Source organism: Otolemur garnettii, unplaced genomic scaffold (genome assembly GCF_000181295.1).
Source record: "Otolemur garnettii isolate 467f Iridium unplaced genomic scaffold, OtoGar3 scaffold00016, whole genome shotgun sequence".
NCBI classification, from domain to species: domain Eukaryota; kingdom Metazoa; phylum Chordata; class Mammalia; order Primates; family Galagidae; genus Otolemur; species Otolemur garnettii.
This window is the reverse complement of record NW_003852411.1, coordinates 13,485,801-13,506,266: the sequence shown is the minus strand read 5'-3', so window position 1 is coordinate 13,506,266 and position 20,466 is coordinate 13,485,801. Positions and strand designations below refer to the sequence as shown.

The 20,466-nt window shown below is 48.5% G+C and overlaps 1 protein-coding gene across 1 annotated transcript in view; it reads left to right on the top strand.

Moving 5' to 3' along the window:
- Positions 1 to 219: 219 nt before the first annotated feature.
- Positions 220 to 20,466, top strand: part of LHX4 (LIM homeobox 4) — a 42,054-nt gene continuing 21,807 nt past the window's right edge. The window contains exons 1-2 of the mRNA XM_003785669.3: positions 220 to 527; positions 18,576 to 18,747. Of these exons, the coding sequence (XP_003785717.1) occupies positions 452 to 527; positions 18,576 to 18,747 (248 nt within the window). The 5' untranslated portion in view covers positions 220 to 451. The remainder of the gene's footprint in view (positions 528 to 18,575; positions 18,748 to 20,466) is intronic.

Here is a 20,466-nt window from a genome sequence, read left to right as displayed (position 1 = left end):
CGGGGCCGGCCGCTGGTTGTCCGGTGGGGGAATTTGCTGAAGGGCGGGCCTCCCTGCGGAAAGCGACGTCACGGCCGCTCCTGCAGTGTGAATGAATCAAAATGCCTGGGTGACCGCGGCCTCTCGGGCGGCCGGCACGCGAAGGGTGGAGGGGGAGGGGGAGGGAGGAGGGGAAAAAAGCCAGAGCTGCAGCAACAGCGTCTCCTCAACCTGGGATGTGCACCAACCCGGGAGAGCGAGATCAAAGGGATTTGAAACAGACGGAGTGGCGGGGGGAGGGGGCCGGCCAGCCTGTGGAGTCCTCCGGGAGAGACGGAGAGCCCGGCTTCCACCGCGACTTCAGCGGCCTGGTTGGGTTTATTATTATTATTATTGTAAAATTTCTGAATCGAGCTAGACCAAGAGAGTGAGAGATCTCCGTAGGCTGCGACTCCCTGTCTCTCGCTCCAAGATGATGCAGAGCGCGACTGTCCCCGCGGAGGGGGCTGTCAAGGGGCTCCCGGAGATGCTCGGTGTGCCGATGCAACGTAAGACACCCCCCTTTCTCGCTGATTTAATTTGGTAACGAGTCAGCAGCCTCAGCCGCTGCGGGGCGGCCCTGACCGGGAGGGGCCGGCGGCCGGGGCGCAGAGGCGATCATAGGGCAGAGGTATTGGCCGGAGTGCGTTTGAAGGGCCTGGCTTGTGGCTGTTTGGAGCCGAACGCGAAAGCCTCCCAGATCTGGCTTGAGGAGAGCCCAGAGTACAGAGCTCTCATCTCCAGCCCGGGGCTTTTCTGGGAACGCTGGAGAGAGTGCTGGAGAGACACCTGGGGTGCTAGCTGAAGGCCAGGCCTGAGGGCGAGGGTGGTTCCCCCAAATCGCCTTCCTCCGGGGCTACTATCAAAGCTTGCAAGACGGTTTAGTTCAACTTCACCCCAGCGGGCGGGAAGTTGGAAAGCACATCTCCCGCCCCCGGGGTTGGCAGCTGGGAAGCCGGGGCGCACTCTTGGTCCCTGCTGCCTTCGCGCCTGGCGTGCGCACCTAGTGCATCCTCAACCGCTGCTGCCAGGGGCACTTGCCGCGTGCGCCTCCAGGGACTGATCGGTGTGAGGGAATCTGCTCACACAGTCTAGCCAAGGAATGCAGGGGAGAGAAGCGCCGAGACCGAAGTTGTGAACTTGGGGGTCATCTTCTGCGCACGCGAGGGCAGGTGTCAGGGTGGCTCAGATTTGAAGAGGGGAAAAACTGGGGTGGGTGGGCGCTTTGCTGGCCCGCCGGCTCTGTTCCTGAGCCCAAAATTAGCAAGGCGACTTGAGCTCCGGGAGTGTTTACTCCCCTGGTCTTTCAGTGTGTGTACTGGTGCGCGCGCGCAGATTTTTCCGGTGGGAAATCTGACTCTGAAATCTGATTTTTCTGGAGGAAATCTGACTCCCCCTAGTTCCTGAATACAGAGTCCGCGAAAGAGGACCTGTGCAGAGGCCAGAACAGGTGCTTAAGCGTCGCGCGCGCGCCCCCGCGGTGAGCGCGGTGAGTCTTGCCCGACTCAGTTCGCGCACTCAGCAGGTGCCCCTTGGCTTCCCTCTGTCTCCTTGCCAAGGGACTGTCCTTTCCTCCTGCGACTAATCTTTAGTGGTGCGGTAGCTCCGTCCTGAGGGTTCGTTTAAGTAAAGGAACAACTCATCTAAGGATTGTCACTACCTGCGAAGTGGGGCGCATGAGCGCGCCCTCCTGTGCTTTATTTCTCCACCGCATGTCTGTCCTGGCGATGCCTCAAAGGGCGGGCTGGTAAGCTGGTGTCCCTGGCTTCTCGGGAAAGTTTTTGAGAAGGGACTAGAATAGTTTCATCCGAGCCTATTTACATTGTTTCTTGACTATATCTTACAGACTCTTTGTGTCATTATGTCAACTGTTGGCAGATAGTTCCACACCTATGCTGTGTCTTGGAGAGTTTATTGCTAACATGTTTTGGTACCTGGTACAGACAGGGACAGAGTGGGGTCTCAGCTCCTGCACAAACAGAAACACAAGCTGCTTGTAGCTCTAGAGAGGAGTGTGCGAGTGGAGGGAGAGTGTATCCTTGGTACCCGTAGGTCTGGCTCTGATGGCTGTGATCTGTAGGTGACCTGTCGGGACTGCAGTAAAGAAAGGACTCTGAGCTCTGCTCTGACAGCCTTTCTGGTGCTGCTGGACTCTCAGATTGTCTCATTTTTTTTCCTCTTTGTGCAGAGACAACTTTGATATTCTATCTCAGGGATTCACTTTCCTAACATGCTCAGAACTTGCCTTCAGAATCGCGGGTCTCCCGGGCTGTGAGTTTGAGTTCAAACTGTAGAAAACTTAAGGAAATATAGAAAAGAACTCTCACCTGGGGTTGGCCCAGCTAGGCAATGGCAATCCAAGGGAGGGTGATTAGTCCTCTCTTTTTTCTTGCTAGGGTTCTATGGCTTCCATTGGAGGAGGCATTGGCCAAATTTGAGAGACCTAATCCTTAAAGTCTCAGGATCCAATGTTTTTTCGTTTGTAACTGCAGATTGTACCCTCATTTGCAGCAGATCTGGCTGCTGGCTCTTGGTGCTGGAGCCAAGGGGTAGGTAGGCTACCCACATATACACATTTTTTTTTTCCTGGAACATGGGGCTCAGTGGCCTAAGAACTAAGAGGTCTTGGGGGAAGCCTCTGGGAGGAAGAAAGGTAATCGCAGGGCAGTGGACTTTTAAATCCTGGGGTGGAGAAAGGACAGAAGGCTGGCTCACAGGGGTCTCACCAATCTGCCACTGGAAGGTTTGGCTTCCCCCACTCCACTCCCAACCCAGTCAGTTCTGTTTCTTCATTACTTCAGCCCCCACGGATGGAGCAGGTGTAGGGGTCCCCCAAGGATGGTGCCCTCACCTCTAGGGGCATTTTAAGAGTTTAAATCTAGTTCGATTTGTCAGCAGTCAGAATATTCTTTTGCTTATTTGGGGATGTGTGAGGTGCATTCCCTTCAGGAAAATGTTACCAAGTAATGTGGTAAGTTCTGTCTTCACAGGTTTCTGCTCATAACTCCGCAGTTTCCTCAGGGCGGACTGGTAGGTAGGGCCGTCACCATCTGCGATTTTCACTTCTCAGCAGTCCCTTGATCCCATTGCTGGCCTGTGGCTCCGACCGCCCCTGGGGCGGCCCCAATCGGACTTCTCAGAACAAGCTTTGTCGTGGCCATCCGCTTGAGAGGCATCGGCTTGGAGCTAGGAGTTCCGAAGGAATCGGGCGGGAGGAGGCTGGTGGCGATCCCAGGAGCAGTCTGGGGTAGGAAAGTAGAGTCCCCTTCCACAGTTGCAGCCTGTCTCCTGCCTAACGTCAGTGGCTTCTGAGGAACTCAGAACGCGGCTCCTTGCGGTGGGAGGCTGGAGCACTCAGTCAGAAAGAGGAGGCACCCAAAGGTAGTCGCTTCCAACAGGGGCCGAGGGCTCTTTGGAAAGGATTCGTAACTTTTGGTGGGGGGAGGGGGGATGATGGGTTCAGAAAGGACCGCATCCTGGGCTGGTGCGTCCTGGGTCACTGTTTTCACTGTCTTCCACCATTCATCTATCTACCTATCTATCAGCTATCTGCCTCCGGAACAGCCTGCTTCCGTCCTAGTCGCCCTGTCACCTCAGTACTGGCAGGGACGCCACATGTGCTACCGGACAGGGGACAGCGTTGCATGCGTTGAGTGCCTCTGGAGCAGCCTCCCAAACTCTCTTCCTGGACCTCAGCAGTCCTCCTCATGCATCTGGATACTGCTGGCCCATCTCAAGGGCTAAGGAGCCACGGACAGTGTAGGGTATATATGAGGGTGGGGCGGTGTAGTCGCCTTTTGGCCTCCGTTTTGACCCATCTCTCACATAGTTTTCCCAGGCACAGAAGGAAGGGACAGTGGATGCCCAGGTGACCGAGATGGCCTGCGGGAGAGTGGGGCAGTAGTCAACTCCCTAGGAAGGAAAGAGAGACCTCCCTGTTTGGGCTCAGAGTAATAAAAGGAAAACAGGTCCTCCGTCTCTGTCCCCCTTCCTTGTCTCCTAAAACAGCTTCTGCAACCTCTTGCAAACCCTGGAGTTGTGGGAAGAGGTTATTTTATTTTGTATTCAGTGGGATCTGAGTGAAGGACTTCTCTTGGACACCCGCTCCCTCTTGGTTCCCCTCCTGGGGCCCTCGGGGGTGCATGGGTAAATCTTTCAGCGCAGGTGGAGTTGTGAATCCTAGCCCCTGACTTTATCCTCCTTCTTGCAGGCCGTTCCCTAAGGAGATGAAATGGACTCATTTCCCAAGCCAGGAGTTCTCTCAAACTCAGGAGCTGTTTGCTCTTTCCATTCTTGCCCTGTCTGGTTGGCAAGGAATAAACACCCCCCACTTCTATCTGTCTATCCAAAGACTATCAGATTCCGATACGGAAAACCAGACTATAGCCGTGGGCACCACAAACTTCCCTGCCTGTATCACAGATTATCAAGGGCAAGACAATTTTTAAAGGTCAAGCCGGCTGTCCCAGTTAGTAAATTCCCGCCTGCTAGGTTTAGGATTCAGATTCCCAAACCTCTGGGGATCCCACCCCAGCTTCCAGCCAAAGCTGCCATCCTGAAGGGTGTTTGGAGAAACCCCGGGTTTCCGAAAGCGCTTCGCTTGGGACAGTAGGTGGCTAAAGACGCCCGAGAGGCGGGAGGGTTCCCGCTTCTTCCTTTTCTACAGCCTGTATCGGAGAGGGTAGTGAGGGCAGAGGGAAGCTTGGCAAGCCGCAGTCCCAGAGCGCTTAGGCTGCAGAATTAACGATTAAACTGGGTCACCGAGTAGGCAGGTGGAGTGGGTGAGGGTCAAAGGTCTGCCCTGAGCGGTCCCCAGTGATCTGGGAAATCGGGAAGAAGGGACTGAAAAGCGGAAGGACCTAACGCCGGTTTATTTCCTCACTGGGCTTGCGGAAAACCTGCGCTAGGCGGGGTTGCACTGGGCTGGGCGGGAGCGGCGTCCTGGGGTCTGGGAGCGCGACCTGCCTGACCTCGCTGCGACCAGTGCTGGCTTCCTCCGCCCCGCGGGCAGGCGCCGGCCTGGGTGGTCCGAAGAACTGCAGATGAATTCCTCCAACTGGTGTTGGCTGTGCACCTGCGGGCAGCGCACGATGCTCGGCACTTGCCCCGGGATCCATCCTGGGAGTGCCTCGAGTTTTTCGGGGACTTGTCGGTGAGGGCAGATGAGGGCCGAGTCGCCTTTCGGAGATAGACGGCTTTGCTCGTGCCGCATCCCACGGCAGTGGGTAGAGGTCACGGCCGGGAATGGGGCAAGGGAGGGACTCCCTCTGTGACCACCGCACGCTGCGTTCGGCTGGCCTCCCTCTGGGCCCTTTTCATCTATTTGCATCCGCACCTTTTGCGAACTTACGTTCCCGAGCAGACCTCAGGTCCGATTGAGCTGGGAAGCACCTGGATCGTGTTTCCTGCCCTTTAGCGTAGTGGCGGGGACTTGGCTCGCAAGTACAGGCGCGGCAGGCGCGAGCACTGACGGCGCGACCCGTACGAGTACCCTGCGCTGAAACCCCTCTCCGTCCTCAGGCCCATTTCGCGCAGAGCATTTGGAAAGACAAATTTAAACCCCAATGCTAGCAGCTAGAGCCTTCAGTGACTTTTTAGCACGTAGAAAGCAATGCTCCCCTGATTGGAGCGGCTCCCCCTTGGAGCGAGGAGGCGGCCCAGGCTCTGCGCGGCCCGAGCGTTCTGCCTGCGTTCGAGCCTCGGGTCTCTCTCTTCTCTCTGCTTAGGTATTGACGAGCGCAGGAAACGTGGCAGATTCAAGAGAGACCAGAACTCTACCTGGGCAGCATATGATGTGAATTAAATTAAACCAGGGCGGGGGTTGGTGACACTGCGCCGCCGGGGAAGGCGCAGCCGGTGGGTTGTTGCACACGCTGTGCAAGAGGCGGCCGCTGGCCTGGGACCGAGCTCAGGCTTCACCCTGTGTCTCTCGGGAGATGGGCTTTATCCAACGTGGAACCTTTTTAATCTGTTGATTTTTTAGAAGGCGGGGCGAATGTGTCTTGGGATCTGAAGGGTAAAACTAATAAGAAGGAAAAGAATTATTGGAAAAGCCATGTCGGGATAAAGCCGGGAGCGGCAGGAAGTTCAAGGAAGGAGGACCGAAGCGAGGTGGACCCGCACCTGCCTCTTAACACTCCAAAAAACAAAGAGGGGTTTAAGGGAAGAATGTAGACTAAATGCAGTGGGGATTAGGGCAACGCGAGCCCTCAAGACGCCTTGGAGACCGCCTACGTGACTGCGGATTCCAAGGTCGAGTTTTAAAAACCCAGTGGTCCCCGAGGTTAGGTGGCAGGGGGGAGGCAGGGAAACAGGCAAAGCGATTTCTTTCCATTGAATTGTCAAAAACACGGGCCACAAGGGCATCTTGTAGTTTGAACAGTGACCTGATGACCCTGCAGGTGTACTAATAGACAGCTGCAAGTCCTAAATATTTTCAATGTCCTAACTTCCCATTTTCCTGGATTTTAGTGTCTTTCACTCAGTGTGACAGTCAGATGGTACTTAACATCCACGTTAGCAGACAGACCCTGAGAGACCCCAGTACTGGGAGGACACAGACAAGCCCTAGGAGGGGGGACCGTGCTTGGGATCAAGCAGGGGTAGAATAGAAAATTAGTTAACAAAGATTAACCGTCCTATTACCTTGTTAAGAAATCTCCTTGGAGCCTCTTGTTTTGGGCAGGAGTAGTAGATATTTGGATTTTTCTGGCTGGGTAACTTGTATTCTCCTCCAATTGAAGAGTTATGGATGGGGGAGGGTCGGTGGAGTTGGATGAAGGGACCTTGTGCCATTTCTTTCAATTAGGGAAATTCATCAGAAATAGAGCTGAGAAGCTTTGGAACACACAGAGACTTGGAAACCGTTTAGCTGATGAGAGGACAAAAGGAGTAATATTATCCACTTTGGGAAAGTCCAGGTTGGAGACAGACTGAAGCAGCAGTTTGCTGTGGCAGCACCAGATACATTACTATGTAGACTGCTGGATTTGGAGATGGCTGGGTCATGTTGGGGGAGGCATTTACTTTTGTAAAATTTTCTGCTTTTTCTCCCTTCCTGGAATGAGTGTTCACAATGTCCCTAACACAGATGTGAGCAGATAGGCTCTCCTGCTTTTAGTAAAATTCCCCTGTGGTTGGGCGGCTTAAACATCCGTCTTCTCTCTTTTTCTTCCTTCCTCTTGCCCCCTTCTTCTGTCTCTTGCTTCTTTCTTTTGGAATCTTTGCTGGAAAGAACATGGGATCATTGAGAATTCAGAACACAGGGATTTTCCTGGGGGGCATGTGTCCAGCAGGTACAGGATGGTGAGACCCACCTCTCCTTGGAGTCCTGGAGGGAGGCGCAGGTGTTGGGTTGAGGACAGAAGCCGCCCTGGAGCTGGGCTGTTCTTGTGATTTCTAGTAGGAAGAAATACACTAAAAATAGATGCCACTGTGAGGCCTTTGCCTTTTGTTGTTCTCAGTTTTATAGGAACCCTGATCAAAATGGAGCACAAATCAACCATTTCGAGGCACTGCTGTTGGGGGTAGGTGGACAGGTTGGGTTTAATTGGTGAAATTGAAATTGATTCTCCCTTGGAAAATGTACTTTGGGTTAACTGTATTAGTGGCTGACTGGGAAATCGTCTTGGGAGGTGAGTTCTAATTCCTGCTGGTATTTTGGTGGATTTTTCCTTTCTCAGATCTCCCTGTCCCCTTTCCTCTGTCAGTCCCTCTCTAGCCACAGATGTTTTACTGCCCTACCTCACCCCCAGATGCCTTTAAAGTATAATTTGCTTTAATTATAATGTTAAGGGGTTAAGGGACTGGTTCTGGGAATAGCTTCATAGAGACAAAACTTGCAGCCAAATTAATTGAAAGTTTCTTCTTATGAGGGAGAGGTTGCCAAACATACGGAATATGGTGACAAAGCGAGACATCAGAAACATGCGTTGTAGAGATTTAGCAATGATTAGATGTGAAAATGGAGTGGAAATAGAGACGTGTCTGTGACATTCCCATGCCCCATCATGGGTCGGTTTAATGTAATTTTCTGTTTTATTTGCAATTACTGAGGATATCTGATATTCTACTGAAAAATACTAATTATGTGACAGTGTATCATCCAGCAGATAATCCTGTCCCTGCAAATACACACTGCCATTGTATCTTTCATTTCCTACTGGACTCCTTCTGTCAAAATATCATCCAAACAGCAGCTTTAGAATGATAACGCTGAAATTACAGCATACTTTCGAATTTGTTCTTTTATTGAAGAGGTTGCTATTTTTGAGCTGTCCGAAAGCAGGAAAAGAACAAAGGAGATTTCCCAAGGAACCCCAAGTCGCCTAATGAAACAAACAGTACCGTTTTAGGAAGGGTTCCAGAAAACAAGTAGAGGAGAAGGACCATTTTAGGTGTGATCTGTGCTGACGTGAGAAGGATTTTCCGACGTTTTTTCTAGTTGCTAGTCATTTGTCAAGAAAAACTAGAAAAGAACTAGAAATTAGCTGACAAAACACGCACGCCTATACTGATGTATTTTTAAGGCACCTAAGTGGCTGTGATGATAGAGGGTACGATTTACCTTAAGCGTGATGCCAATTTTCAAATTAGAATTTTTCCAATGTTTTTGTGGCTGCCCCAGCTCCCTGAGTTTAAAGCTGCTGTTACCATCACAGAATACCAAGATGTTCAATGTGCCTTTTTCTCCTTAAGTTTTAAAGAATTAACATTGGAATTTTGCACTTCAGTGGTGTTGTTTATGAGATTATTTTTTTACCAGGTTACGAAAATCCCTTAAGAGGAATTTTATAAAATATTTTGGAAAATTATGTTATGGTCTCTTCAAGATAACCCTGGTTTCAAATAAGCAAAAATATAAATAAGAAAACTATACATTGTCCAATAAAAATGAAATGTCTTTAATGACAAACAAAAAGTGGGGGAGGGAGGGATACCAGAAGAGTCATGATTTGTCACTAAAAGTGAACCCTGGGTCTCAGGCTTTCCCCATGTGCAGACGCATAGATGAATCAGTCCTTGGTTCCTTCGGTCACAATTATCAGGTGATTTAAAAAGGGAGTTGTCACCAGAAAACAGGATTTTTATCGTCAGTGGCGATAGGGGCAATTTGAATTGGAAAGTTTTATTTATTTATTTTTTACTAAGTCATATGCACATAGATCTTGAATACATTTATGCCTATGTGGGGTACAATGTGTTGATTTTTGTATACACTCTGACGTGCTTACATCAAACCAATCAAGTTTTATTTTTTAAATACCCAATAATAGAACTTTAATTTAATTTTAATTTGACTACACCTCTGTGTTCATTTCTAGACTTGAATATTTCAGAGTTCAGGTACAAGTTTAGGTGGGAGCGCCATACCTTGGTATGTCCTGTGGGTTTACCTTGTTGTTGCATTTTAGAATTATCATTCCCAACCAAACCAACAAGCACCCGGCCCCAGCACACACACTGAGGATATTTCCCAAGTCTGCCTTTTAAAAAAGAAGACTTTCCTTTTTTCTGACTCAGGGAACCTGAGGCGACAGACCAGCGATGCCTGCCATTTGGCTCTTGTTATCCTCCTTTTCACGTTTTCCTCCATTCATGGATAAGGAATGGAAAATTCCAAGGAAAACATCCATACAATCCTTCAATTGTAAGCGTTTCCCTAAAGCCTCATTCGGCTTCTCCTATCAGCTAGTAGTAGTCAGTAAAAAACTTAACAAACAAATAAAATGAGGTGTTTTGGAGATTCACATCAGCCCAATATTATTTGAGACAGCTCAGAAAACTAGTCCTGGAAGGAAGCCACCAACAAAAGGATTTGGGGCGGAATGTCCCCGAGGTGGCTCTGTGAGTTGCTCAAAGTCTTTGGTCAGCCCCAGAGAAGTCTCTAGCTCCAAAATGGCCCCCAGCTGTGCACTCCTAGGGAAGCCCCTTATTGTTTCATAATCTTTTAAGTGTAGACAGTGTGCACTTCATAGGGTGTCTGGAAGAGAAAATGAGCATGCGGATTTGAATATACTTGACAAAGCTGGGAGTGCAGGTGCTCAGTCTGAGACCAGGCTCACAGTTTGCAGATGGAGCTGCCCCAGTGGCCTGGAGCACTGCTGGCTGTCCCAAGAGGATGGCCAAGTGAAGCAGGGGTATCGTGAGGTCTGGAAGTGACTCCCATGGACCCCAACTCCCTTTATGGAGGAGCAAGGAAAACATGTCCTGAGCATTGGGCTGTCAAGTCAAATTATACAACAAAAAGAATTCTATTTTGTCCAAAAGGCAGTTAAAAAGGAATGTCTCACAGGGCTCTAACGTGGTACATCAAAGTTCAAAGTTTACAAAGTATTAATCTGATCTCAGAGCGTAGTAAAATGAACATCATTCTTCTCAATACAAAGTAATTTAGTTTTTAAAATATCGAAGTAATGCATCAGCATTATGATTCTAATGGAAAATCTGATTTTATTTTCCCAGAAAGGTGCATCTTCTTAAGTACATTTTAGAAGTCATTGTCATGTGCGTTGGTTCTAATTTTAGTCTCTTTAAAAAGACTCCTCCCTCTCCTCACCCTGTTGATCTTCTGTGACCAAAGAGATAGAAAACACCATTTTTCAAAGAATTAAAATCGATCAAACAAACACAAGCCCTTCATGAAATGTTTCATGGTGGCCCCTCGTTCCTTGAGAGCAGTTTCTTGGAAATGAAGATACGTGAGCAGAGAATTAAAATGGACAATACTTATTACATATCACCAGAGAGGTGAGGCCAAATTTGGTCTGCCACAGACCACATCAGACCTTTTGATCTCATCTATGTCCCAGCTTTCTGAAACTTTACTAATGAATTTAACTTTTCTAAGAATTTAGAAACTAACTTTTCTAAGAATTTAGAAATTTAAAAACGGATTCCACTTTCTGCTGCGCCCCTCTGAAAAATAAGTCCAAGGTGCCCCTATCACAGTGCTTCAGGTACTCTGAGGGGTAGCTATTATGTTGTGGGTTTCATAAGCTTCTTTGTGCCAGCCTCATGGCTCACACCTGTAATCCTAGCACTCTGAGAAGCCGGGGCCAGTGGATCACCTGAGCTTATGAGTTTGAGACCGGCCTGAACCAGAGCAAGACCCCACCTCTTAAAAAAAAAAAATAGCCTGATGTTGTGGTAGGAACCTGTAGTCCCAGCTACTGGGGAGGCTGGGGCAAGAGGATTGCTTGAATCTAATAGTTTGAGGTTGCTGTGAGATATGATCCCAGGGCACGCTCCCAAGGGCAACAAAGCAACACTCTTGTCTCCAAAATAATAATAATAATAATAATAAGCTTCCTTGATGAAGAAGTAGATTATGGCCACTGATGAAGGGTTTGTAAACATTTCTTATCAAAAAAGAAATAGAATTGCTTCCCTGCCTTAAGAAATAGAATCACTTCTTAGCCTTTTTGGTTAAGATCAAGTGTAAAAAATAAATACACTTTTCCTTTGGGCATTTAGATGTCTCTAAGAAAAATGCTAGAAGCTGCTCAACACCTGTAGCTCAAGTGGCTAGGGCGCCAGCCACATACACCGGAGCTGGCGGGTTCGAATCCAGCCTGGGCCCACCAAACAACAATAATGAGAACTACAACCAAATTAAAAAAAAAAAAATTGCTGGGCATTGTGGCGGGTGCCTGTAGTTTCAGCTACATAGGAGGCTGAGGCAAGAGAATCGCTTAAGCCCGAGAGTTGGAGGTTGCTGTGAGCTGTGATGCCTTAGCTCTCTACCCAGGGCGACAGCTTAAGATTCTGTCTCAAAAAAAAAAAAAAAGAAAAGAAAAGAAGAATGCTAGAAGCTTCAAATGTTAATTTGAACCCTGTCTACTCTTAACTGGATACATTATAGCAACAGTGAGGTGAGGTTAGCGGTTGGGGGCCTTAGGCTCTTTGTTTTCACCACTCACATGTGGGGAGAGGACCAAGTCTTGGCAAATCAGCCCCCATTCTGTGGAGAAAAGAAGCTGTCAGATTTCTTTATTCCACAAAGACTGAAGCCTTTTAATGTTGCATTATCTACTGTTCATACTCTAAGAGGATGCTGATTAGATGTTCGTGCACATCTTTTGGATACCTTTAGCATAAGGAGGTAGAAGAGAGTTTTGAGTGGTTTTGGAAGGGTGAGGGAGGGGAAAATGTATAAGGGAGAAAATAACAAAGCATGGGTAATTTTGACACTTCTTTAACATGTAAATTCATTTGGTGATGGGTTGTGAGCCAATGGAGAAAGGAGCTGATCACTGAGCTTGGACAATGGTGTTAGGATGTTTTACCTTCGACCTGAGAGACTGGCGTTATCATCCCCCACTTAATGGATAAGAAAACCCAGGCTCAAAGACGTTCAATAATTTGCCCAAGATCACATACAGAGTAAAATTAGGATATGAACCCAGGTCTGATTCTGATGTGAGATTTGTTGTATGCAATTTGGCTAGACCTAAATATTTGAAGGTCTAAACTCTCACCAGAAGTGAAAACTTGCAAATTCTCCCAGTACTTTTGAGCCCTCTCTGAAAAGCATTTGAAAAAAATGTTTCTGCTTCTCCCTGCCTTTCCATGCCACTCCCCCTCCATCCCCCTGACAGCTCCCCCATTCAGTGATGGCTTCCTCTCCATGGCAAGAGCTTGACTGCAGAATTGGCCTTTTCCCAGAATGGCAATGCCTCAGCCTATGGGTGAGGCTGTGTGTGAGTGTGTTTGTATGTACGTGTGTGTGCTTGTGTACAACAAACACAGAGTATGTGTCTGTGCCGTATGCACGTGTGTTTGATTATGTGGGAATATATATGTATATGTGTCGAGGCCTTTGTGTATGTGTCTCAGGGTGTGTCTTTATTTGTGAATAAAAGTGTTTCTCTGTATACATGTATGTGTCTGTGTTATACATACACCTGTGTGTATAAGTATGCATGCACATATGTGCACGCAGGTGTCTCTATGTGTAGTGGGGGGGGTTAGCTACAGGGATTATGAGGATGTCTGTATGTGTACATGTGTAGTCTCTCCCTGAGGGCTTAGGTCTGTGCCTTGAGCCATGTCAGTCTGTCACTCTGCAGGACACAGAAGGCTCTGCTGGACAGGTCCTGCCCGTGGGGAGTGTATTGGACTGTGCTCCTGTGTCTCCGCAGAGTGCTTGGCTATTCCAGGGGGTATTGCCATCTTTTCGTGCTTGGTTTCACCCAGCAACAGCATCACCACAGAACATTTATGGGCAGATAACGGAAAAACTTTCATTTTAGATGAAATCATTCCTCATGTTGGTAATTGAGTTTGCAGATCAAATTCTGCCTTTAGTGACTTCAAGGATCTGCTTAAATTCCAGTTTTAAAGTGGAATTTTGAGACACTAAATAGTGTGTTAGATAAGTTGAGCTTATTTGGAAAACCTCTTGATCCTGCAAAGTTTGGTTACCACAACTATATTTGTGGTAGGAAACCTACGTGACTTCTGTCCTGTTCAGGCTCTCCAAGTTGTGAAAAAGAATAATAGTAATTTATTGTAAATTTTTAAAAAGGCTGCATCATTGCTCTTTGAAAAATTTCTAGATAGTTTATATTTCTTACTAATCTAACTAGTCACATGGGAGCCATGTAGCCTGGGGGGTGGGGTCTGAGTTCACAGGTCTCCACTTCCTCACTGGTGGGGATGAGTCTGAATTTGACCAACACAGCCAATACGTGGGCACCTTGCAGCTGGTTGAGCGAAACATGGATCCTTCCTGCTTCCAACCCTTCCCCGGGTGTTAGGTGTCTGTCTCATAAGGCACATGTGGACCCCGTCCAGAGGATCTAAATTTGTGTCTCAAACATTGCCATTTGCTCAGTTGTTGGAGGGCTAAAGAGACCAGTGGTCATCTCCTGTCTTGTCACTGTACACAGAGCAGCTTTGAGACTTTCCATTTGCCCTCTGTAAAATGACAGAGTCCAGCCGGGTAAGGCCCGTTGAGCTCTTCGACGGAGCTGGTCATGTGAGGAAGCAGCAGCGCAGGCTGTTGGTTCCCCGCAGTGGGGCCTCGAGCCCACTGCATGGCCTCTCCAAGGCTGTTTCCTCATCTATAAGACGGGGCTGATAAGTTCCTCCATAAATACGGATTATTCAGATGATTAGTCCATTCACATTCAAACCCCAACAGAGTTCAAAACAAGATCTGGATGCCTAGTTTTACTATTATTGATGGCCTATATTGTGGATCTTTTAAACCATTTCCAAATTATCTTTTAAACTCTCCCCCCGCCCATAATCTACAGTGTAATGCAGTAGAAAAATCTTTTAACTTGAAAGCCACCTTTACCTTATCCCTTACACTTTTGCCAAACCCAAGGACCCCGGTTTAGTATGAAGGACCCTAGTTTGGGCAGCCCAGTCTGGTCCAGCACAGATGGCCTCCTGCAAGCTCGCAGCTGAAATGGCTTGTCTGTCTGCTATTGGGTTTGTTTCTTACCGTGATGTTGTCTCTTCTTACAAGCCTCGAAAACTCCGCTGCCTGCCGTTCCCTGCATACATTAGCCCTAATGTATTCTCTCTTGAATACTCATCATATTAAGGCTCCGGGTAGATACCTTGCTCGAAATAAATTTTATGGGCATACATCCTCGCCCTCATCCCATGCATTTGTAGCTGGGAGGAAAAATATAGCCGTATCTCTCCTTGGAGGGCAGACCAAACAACAATTAGGTAGGAATTGGTGTCCTTCTTGCCCAGGAGCGAGGGAGGTGTGGGGAGCCAGATTGCTTTCGGCAGTGGGGACACTTCTCCATCAGAGTTCTCGAAGGGTTAACTGGCCTCCCCTGGGCCCAGTGTCTGGATCTTGGAAATCCAGTCATTTGCTCACACAAAGAAGCTCCTGCCCCACTCCTAGAGCTACTGCTGCCATCCAGAATAAAGTCCTGAATGGCTGTGCCCAGCGAAGGTTGGTGGTGGCCATGCCCGGTGGCCATGCCCAGCAGCCCTCGGGGCTCAGTCAGACACTCCTACGGACCCTGCACCCTCTTTGTCCTTAAAACTCTTTCTTGATTGGGGAGGGCTTCCTGGTTAGGTTTTTCTTCCTGTCCCCCTGCAAGGTGGTGCCCGAGCAGCCTTCCCCCATGCCTGTAAATGCGGCGTGTGCTCAGAAACCTGCACCCCCTCGTCCTTTATGATACTCTTGACCTGAGTTGTCCCCCACTGTCCCCTGCCTAAGGCTGGGCATGTCACCCCAGGAGCTCCTGGCTATCCACTCCTCATAGACTGGCCAACTCTCACATTATCTCCTCTAGGGATGCCAGCCAGTCCCTGAGGGGCCTGGCCGGAGCCTGGGCTGCTGAACGAGCGCCTGCACAAGGTGGGCACTCTGAGCCTCTGCGGGAGAGGCAGCCTCAGTGAGATAAGGACCATGAGCACGGTGCCTAACTTCACTTTCTATAGTCACTGCAGTCACCTCCTCTCCTAATGACAGTGAGTCCGTACCGAGTGCCTACTGTGTATTAGGCCCTGTTCTCAGAATTTTACATGTGTTGATTCATTTGCTCTTTCCAACAGTCCTACCAGGCACTAGTGTCATCATCACCAGAATGGTACAGGCGAGGAAATTGAGGCAGAGAGCAGCTAAGTACTTATCTAGAAAGCAAACCCAGCTTCAGATGCAGGCAGTCTGGCTCCAGAATCCATGCTCTTACCCTGGGTCTCACCAGCCCACCCTCTCAGTTGGAAATTCCTGTAGCTGTCCAGTGCTTAGTGTTTTGCTGGCATATTAGAAGTCCTTGGTAAGTACTTCCTGCTTGAACAATTTATTGTTTAACGAGGAAAACTTTTGAGATTGAGAAAAGGAATCACATCTGTACTGGGACAGTTAGCAAGTGTCTGGGACTACATGTGTCCATCTCAGTGTGATCCTCATGGTTTTCATTGGGGATTTTGGTCTGAGAAAGGAGTGTACAGCCCAGGCATCTACGAGGTCCAGCTTTCATGCAAATGCTGGTGGTGCTGAGGCCATGAAGGGAACAGGCTGAGGGTCTGGGTTTCGCTGAATGTTTTGGCTGAACTGGTTCTGAGGTTGGCACATGTAAGTACAGGGCTAGTGATGGCATTTCAAGAATATCCGAATAACTTACCTGTAAGTTTTAGGTACAGATGTCTTAATCCTTGAGGAAGCTTTCTCTCAAGTATTTAACGTTTTTTAGTGCTTTGTATGTGTTTAACATTTTTTCTTAGTGTTTTGAGGCTAATTCCCGTATGACAGATGGGGTCACACTCTGTCAACCAGCCTGAAGTACAGGTGTGTGATCTTTGAGGCTCACGGTAGCCGCAAAGACCAGAGTTCAGGCAATCCTCCTTCAGCTAATTTTTTTAAATTAAATCATCACTGTGTACATTAATACTGTCATGGGGTACAGTGTGCTGGTTTTATATACAATTTGGAATATTTTCACCAAACTGGTTAACATAGCCTTCATGGCATTTTCTTAGTTATTGTGTTAAGGCATTTATATTCTACATTTAGAAAGATTCACATGTACCCTTGTACGATGAACTATAGGTGTGGTCCCACCAATCACTCTCCCTCCTTCAGCTAATTTTTTAAAAAGTTTTATAGAGATGGGGTCTCGCTTTGTTGCCCAGGCTGGTCTCAAACTTCTGGCCTCAAACAGTCTTCTCACCTCAGACTCCCAAAGTATGAGGGTTACAGGTGTGAGCCACCATGCCTGGCTGATTTGATCAAGCATTACTCAGTGATAAACATCTGTGTAGTTACCCTGTGTGCCAGGCATGCTAGCCAGTGGGTATGCAAAGCCAAGAAGGAAGTCATAGTGGTCTGGCCCCTAGAGGACCCCTCCTTCTCGTGGGAAAGACGCTATATAGACAAACAAGTAACAAAAGTGCTATTTGCAATAGAGGTGAGAAACCCTGGTGCTGCCAGCCTCATGAGGGCTATATCAGGATACTATATAAGAGGCCAAATTCTCACACTTATATGTGAGGTCTGACAAGTAAGTTCATGAACTCACCCTAGAAAAAGTGCTACGTACCTCATTGCTGAACTCACTGCTGTCACCTTCAAAGTCCTCCCCTTTGGCCATCTCCCATTGGCTGTAGCAATATTTGGCAATGAGGTATATAGCACTTTTTCTAGGGCGAGTTTGTGAACTTAATTGTCAGACCTCATATGATGAGGGCTCTGATGGTCATTCCAGAAAAGGAGTTCCAAAATTGCTCTGAAGGGTGGACTAGGTGCTGGCGCTGGTGCACAGCTTCCCAAGGGGGAGGATCTCAAAGGTGACCCTACCATATTTAGCAATGAGGTAGGTAGCACTTTTTCTAGGACAAGTTCATGAACTTAATTGTCTGACTTTATATTTTTGTTTGTAGTATTTGTTAATTGGTTACCTTTTTTTTTTTTTGAAAAGTACGGGGAAGATGGCTAGAGATGCTAGCACTATTTGTTCATCTGACCATGTAAGTCTGATCATTTGGTAGATTTTGAAACCTTGAGCGACTCAGAATACTATCACATGCCCAAGCAATCCCTCAGTAAAGTTGGGACAGCAGCGCAGACCTTGGATAGGAAATCACTCAGGAAAGGAACAGAATGGGGCTGTGCTTAGGATTCAGTTGCAGATAACAGAATCCGCTGTTACTATTTAAGTGAAAAGTGAATAATCGCCAGGTATTAATTAAATGGCTTTCCACTCAGTGGAGCCAGCTAGGTGGAGCTTCCAGAAATAACTCTCAGTCCCCAGAATTTTATTGGCTCTGCTGTGATTGATCAGGAAATTACAAACACAGCATTTCATACCCTCTGCCATGATCCACACCAGCACAATAGAAGCCCCTTGCTCAGCTATCTCTACACTGAACACAGTTCTGAATTCAGATCTCTCTTAAGTGCATCTGAGTGGCAGGCTTGAAATTGCATTCAGAACCTAAACTTCAGGGGGTCCCAGAAACGCAGCTTGCAGCTATCCTGTCTGCAGCGTGGGAAGGCATATCAGGATTGAGTATTGATCAAACCAATCCATGGTATCTGTTGCAGTCCATTAAAGTATCGAGATTTTCTCTCCAAGAGCACTCAGGCCTGGACCTTGGTTACTGCCCACCCCTCATGCATATCATTTGCTTTTCAGGCCTGATACTAGGCAGGGCTCACTTTGGAGGGTGATGTTTTTAGTACAGATTCCAATCGCTAGTGAACATGTCAGGGAAACAGAGGTGAATGTTGTTGGGCCTTCCTGACCTCTTGGCTGTGGAATTGCAGCTGACATAAATGGGCTTAGCTGAGGTTGCTAGCCTTATGGAGCCCTTAGTAACCGGTGACCCCTGGGCCAAAGTCACCCCAAGCCAGAACACACAGCCTGGCTAGTAAAGCAAGGGTCACATTTAGTCCCTACCTGCCCCCTTGACCAGGCATATTTGTGCAGTGTGCCAACTGCACAACTGTATGAGGCAGCCCCGGGGGTTTGGGTCATGTCTGTTCCCACAACATCAGGATGGGAAGGCATCCACACAGGGCCTTCCTGGTTTGCCAGACTGTGTGGAAGGCTCACACTGGCTCTCTCCTATCCCTGCAGAGATCCCTCAGTGCGCTGGCTGCAACCAGCATATCCTGGACAAGTTCATCCTGAAGGTCCTGGACAGACACTGGCACAGCTCCTGCCTCAAGTGTGCAGACTGCCAGATGCAGCTGGCCGACAGGTGCTTCTCCAGGGCCGGGAGTGTCTACTGCAAGGAGGACTTCTTCAAGTAAGTCAGAACAGTGGCCACAGCTTGCCCTGGCCTGTCGCTGCCTCTCCACTGCAGTGAGAGGGAAATCTTGGACACCTCTGCAGTGAGTCAGGGTGGGGAGTCTGGAGGGTCAACCCGGGTGGAGTGGGTAAATCCACTGGTGATGACAGGATGTCACTTGTAGCCACTGGCCCCGTCATTGCCTGAGGCCCAAAGTCTCAGCCTTACTTGAGCTCTTCAAGGGGGCAGGAGTGAGGAGGACTTGGGCTTGATTTCTCTGGGGTGGCTGACACAGGATGTCTGCAAATCCTGAAGGAGCTGCCCTTTCTGTCTTGATGAATTCGTGCCTCAGGACACTGGGTTGTAACATTCCTGCTGCTTTCAGAGCAGGTGCTTTCAGCTCCATGCCCCACATCTGCAGAAGTCTAGTGGCTGTGTTTTCCCAAGCTGCTTCAAGGGTGTCAGAGGCTTGGGAGAGTTGTTCTTGGGAGGGGTCAAGCCAGTCTCAGTCAATGTCATTACTTTAAAAGGAAACACGATGAAAAGGCAGTTTCTTGAGGCGGCACCTGTGGTTTAGTGGATAGGGCGTTGCCCCCATATATCGAGGGTGGCAGATTAAAACCTGGCCCCAGCCAAACTGCAACAAAAAAATAGCCAGGTATTGTGGTGGGTGCCTGTAGTCCCAGCTACTCGGGAGGCTGAGGCAAGAGAATCGCTTAAGCCCAGGAGTTAGAGGTTGGAGGTTGCTGTGAGCTGTGTGACACCACAACACTCTACTGAGGGTGATAAAGTAAGACTTTGTCTGTACAAAAAAAAAGAAAGAAAGAAAAGGCAGTTTCTTGTGATGCCTGAGAGTCCAGACCCTGCCTGAGTTTGAACTCACTCCTTGGTGGTTTGCTCCTGGGCAATTTAACATCTCTGTGCCTCAGTTTATCTGTAAATTGGGGAAAGTTATAATAATCCCTACCTCAAGGGATTATCAGTTTTAAACAAATTAAAACTTTGTTTCACTATTTATAAAGTTCTTAGGAGAGTACCTGATACCTCAGTGTTAGCTCTTAAGACTTCCTGAAGAATGTTGTTGGAGCTTTGGGTCAGGGTGAGGAAACCTCCTAGAATTTATTTTCTGTGGCATTAAGGCTGGGGCTTCTCTCCCAGATTCTGTTAACCAAGGTCCTTGAGCTGGTGCCTCAGATGACATGGACCAGCTGGCAGAAGAGAAGGTGGGGTCATCCCCATGCCCCCATCCGCCCATGCTCAGTCACACCAGCTCCAGGTGGCCCTGGGGTGCTGGGAGGCTCGCCCTGGCCTCCAAACATTCAGCAAGAATAAGCAGGAGGCAAGGGCAGCAGCTAATACATGCATGGGCTTACCCACAAGTTCAAATGGAAGGACAGGCCTGTGGTTCTTCCTCTAAGCACTGTGTACAGTCATCCTTCCTCTCAATCTTCTTTTTGCTTTCTCCACCTCTGACCCTCGTCTAGTTGCCTTTTTCCTGGCATATGTGCCGTCCCATTCCTCCACCCACATCCCTTCTCAGGGAGCCACAGAGTTCACCTTTCCCTTCCTCCATCAGTGATGCCCTGGCCAAGCACACGGTGGCTCTGTGGTACCTGGGATGGGGTGAATGTCACTGTTTGCATGTGTGCACATGTGCATGCCTGTGAACATGTGTATGTAAGGAGGGCAAGAGGAAGCAGGTGGGAGGGCTTGGCCTTGGGGCTTGGGTGAACTGCT